This window comes from Plectropomus leopardus, unplaced genomic scaffold (genome assembly GCF_008729295.1).
Source record: "Plectropomus leopardus isolate mb unplaced genomic scaffold, YSFRI_Pleo_2.0 unplaced_scaffold22106, whole genome shotgun sequence".
NCBI classification, from domain to species: Eukaryota; Metazoa; Chordata; class Actinopteri; order Perciformes; family Serranidae; genus Plectropomus; species Plectropomus leopardus.
In genome coordinates this window covers 1-3,806 of record NW_024623945.1, presented here as the reverse complement: position 1 = coordinate 3,806, position 3,806 = coordinate 1, and the positions used below count along the sequence as shown (strand labels likewise).

The 3,806-nt window shown below is 36.3% G+C and overlaps 1 protein-coding gene across 1 annotated transcript; it reads right to left on the bottom strand.

The window, feature by feature from the left end:
* Positions 1-156: 156 nt before the first annotated feature.
* LOC121965881 (pleckstrin homology domain-containing family A member 3-like) lies at positions 157-3,433 on the bottom strand (the record flags this gene model as incomplete). The annotated part of the gene is made up of 4 exons (XM_042515996.1): positions 157-251; positions 1,418-1,461; positions 1,742-1,846; positions 3,312-3,433. Coding segments are annotated over 4 exons (366 nt in total), but the record flags the coding sequence as incomplete, so codon positions are not given.
* Between the last annotated feature and the right edge of the window lie 373 nt (positions 3,434-3,806).

Sequence of the window (3,806 nt, the reverse complement as noted above, 5' to 3'; positions counted from 1 at the left end):
TTATTATTACTTTGAAAGGACTTCAAATGTTTTAAATTTAACTTCAGCAATCCTGCATACACTCTGAGTATTTCTACATTTTAGCATTGCGACTTTTACTCAAGTAAAATATCTTCTTGCCACTGGCACTATTGAAAAAAGAGTAGTTTGACTTACGTTCAGCATCATAAACAGAGCTGTCGGAGCACGTCCGGTTCCTGCGCTGAGTTGACCGTTGACCTCCACTCAAGTACTCCTTAAGCACACCTGACCTGAGGAAAAAAGGATGATTATCAATTATTAATACATCAATACCAATGTAAATTCTTACAAATTGTCTCTGTCCAAATTTCCAGAAAAAAATGTGCTTTTTCCATTAATCACTGATAACTTTAATCTGTTGGAGAGTGGATAAATGGTGGCTTATCTCCTCAAAGGGACCAAACATCTCCTCCGCCTGACCTTGGAAAGTAATGTCTTTAAACAGACTGTGCCTGCTAAAATATCATTTAAAACTTTTGTTTCATCTTTTCACAGGTTAAAAAAAAGAAAGAAAGATAAAGAGCTTCATATGCATCATCACTGCCTTTTCTCTGCTATTAGATTCAACACATGTTCATTTTGAGGAGTCCAAGAAACAAAATATTTCTCGTTTACCTGACCTCGACGAGATCGCCCTAATCTGCAGCTGCTAAGGGATCAGCCCAAACAATTGCAGCTACCATCGTTTTGGTGTATATGTCAATAAAAATGTTTCTTGCCAGACTTGTTTACTGTCAACATTTCTCCGTACGCCACAATATCATGGCCTTAAATGTTACCACAACACGTAACTGCCAACGGTCAAAGTCAAGGTCATCCGTAAGATCACATGATGCCAAAACGTCTTTCTAAAGCCATCATTAATGACCTAAAACAGAGTCTGGAGTAGGTCCTGCACTGTTTACATAGACTTACCTTGCTATTTTTATCTTCACATTTTTTTCTATTTTTTTATTTTCACTTGTATTGTATAATCTTCTTTTAGTAAAGTTTTTCATACCTTTCATCATTATCTTTTTTTTAAGATTATTTTTTGGGGCTTTTTATGCCTTTAATTGACAGGACAGAGGAAGTGTGAAAGAGGGAGAGAGAGGGGACGTCATGCAACAAAGGGCTGAGGCCGGAATCGAACCCGCAGCCACTGCGGTGAGGACACAACCTCTGACATGGGGTGCCAGCTCCACCCACTGAGCCACCAGGCACCCCATACCTCATTTATTCACATCAGCTTTTCATTGTTTATGATATTGTTTTTGTTTATTTCAACTTTTCTTTGCTGCATAGCATTGTTTCTGTTCTGCTTTAAAAAACATTCTGGACTGCATCAATTAAATAATCATTAATAATGATAATTACTTTAAATAAGAGATTATATAATATGTCTGTTTAAACTCACCTGTCAAAGCTGTATGTTCCTGGGTGACTGATTGACCTTTTCATCTGGGCAGACAGACAGAGATAAGATATTTTTGTTAGCACAGCAGCATTTATGAATACGAGATATCCACAGTCCTGCAGCTTCCTGAATGTGTACATTTCATTATCTGCATTTAATAAAAAATATTCAGTGCATTTGTAATAATACCATTTCAACATTTTGCAGGGTCCTCTACAGTCAGTTTTACCACACTGGAAAGTTTCTTTTTTTCAATGTTGCTATCACCAAAACACATTTGTGTAGACTTATTTGACATGAATTTGCTGGAGACAGTGTGATTACCCTTTCAGGAGGTCGGAGTTCAGGGGTCAAACTCTGGTTGGCAAGGGTCATACACTCCTCCAAAGTCCTGATGAAAGTTGCACAGGTTGCACTGAGGAGAGACGCCTGGAGAGATAAAGAATAAGAATTATTTGTATTTCTGACTACATCACTCACACTCAAGTACAAGTGTTACAGTAAACAAGATGTTGCTCTTTAAGACAAATTAAATCAAATGTGTCGTCCAACAGTACAGTCTGTGGCAGTAACAGAAGTAAAGGATTTGTTTGGTGTCTTTTTTTTGTAACCCTCTTTTTATTGGTTTACGTGAAAGTACACAAACAGAGTACACAATCAAATGAACATGGAGACCTTTTAATCATGTAAAAAGGGGGAAAATAAATAAATCAATAAATAAACAAAGACAGAAAACAAATAAAAAGATAAAGAAATAAAAAGAAAAGAAAATATAATGACAAAATAAATAAGTGGGGAAAAGAGAGGGGAAATAAAATCAAAAAAACAATAAAATAAAATAAGTAGAAAGGCAAACAAGTACTGGATCAAAACATACACACAGAGACAATGGGTGGCTACTAGTTATATTAAAAGAGGTTTTTGATACTTGTTCACACAAAGTATTTTTTTGGGTGGCGAGAAAAACTTTTTTTTTGGGTGAGAAATTTTTTTTTTGTTCCACTGACAATACACAAACACAAAGTCTTACAAATAGTGTCCTGAGCGGATTTACACATTGACTTCCAGCACGGGTTGCCATGAAGCCTTATCATGAGGAACAGCTCAACAGTTTCTCCACAAAAATATTTTTTTTCTCGCCCCCCATTTTTTTTTTCCTTGGATTTTTTTTTCCACTCTATTTCACACACGAACAAAAACATTTTTTGGACTTAGAAAATGGACCACCAGAAAAACTCACTTTCCCTTCAGGGCTTCCGTACAGGTCTGATACATGAAACATACAAGATCCATTTTGTCAAGTTTTCAATAAAGACATCCTTCTGGGTTGTCAAAATAAAAGTCATTCTCTCCATTACATAAATACTGTATATTACATCAATCCATATTTCTTTTTTCAGTCATTTTTTGGTTTGGGATTTCATACAGGCCACAAGTAATATTCTTAACAAGCATTTATTCTTTTTTTCTCCATTTCAGTTCCTCCAATCTAACCAGATTCATCAGTTTAAAGTTTAAAGTAATTTTGGTTCATAGTTTAAACTTCTCCTTCTCCTCTTCTTTGCTACAAAACCTAGTAAGGTCATTTCCTTGAAGTGAAAACGGATAAACTTCTCAACATTTTCCCCTCAGTGTTTCCAGGTGGTATTATCATTGGCGCTGCTATCACAAAGACAACCAGATCACTTTCCGTTTTCCTCAGAGCCTACCAACAAGAGACACTGTGCAATGAACATTTACTTCATTATTAAGTTAAAGCAAAAAAAATAATAAATCTGTGTCGATTTTTACTTTGTGATTTTAAAAAATTAAATCATGAGTCTACCTTTGTGGAAATATTCAAGAAGTGACGATGCAAATAAAATTAGTCTGAGATCAAAAGAAGACGCGTTACCTCAGAAGTGGGCGCCTCCTCTGTGTCTGCAGTGTGCTGCGATTGGATAGTTTGGACCTGTTGGACGAGGAGGTCACAGTACAGACGAAGTTCAGACATCTTCGTCTTCAGACAGTCTGGACCTGGCAGCACACACACACACACACACACACACACACAGAGTTAAGATCATAGTAATAATAATGGGGTGAATCTAAAGTCAGTAGCAAGGTCAAAAATCTGCTATTAGACTTCACACTGTGTGCCATGTTTATAAGCTTTAGTTTCATCTTCTCCATTTATCAGCACAAGCAGCTAAATAAAATGTTTGAATACAGGTTGGTTTGATGAGTTGTGGCTTAAACAATGTGCGTATAACCCAATATTTTTCACAATAAAAATATATTTGGCATATTACGCTGACGTTACCTGACTGCAGGTTAATTTCCCTGCACCTTTTTATTTTTGTTACCAGGCCTGAACTCACTGCCTCTGCATTTGAATGGCCCAAAACAC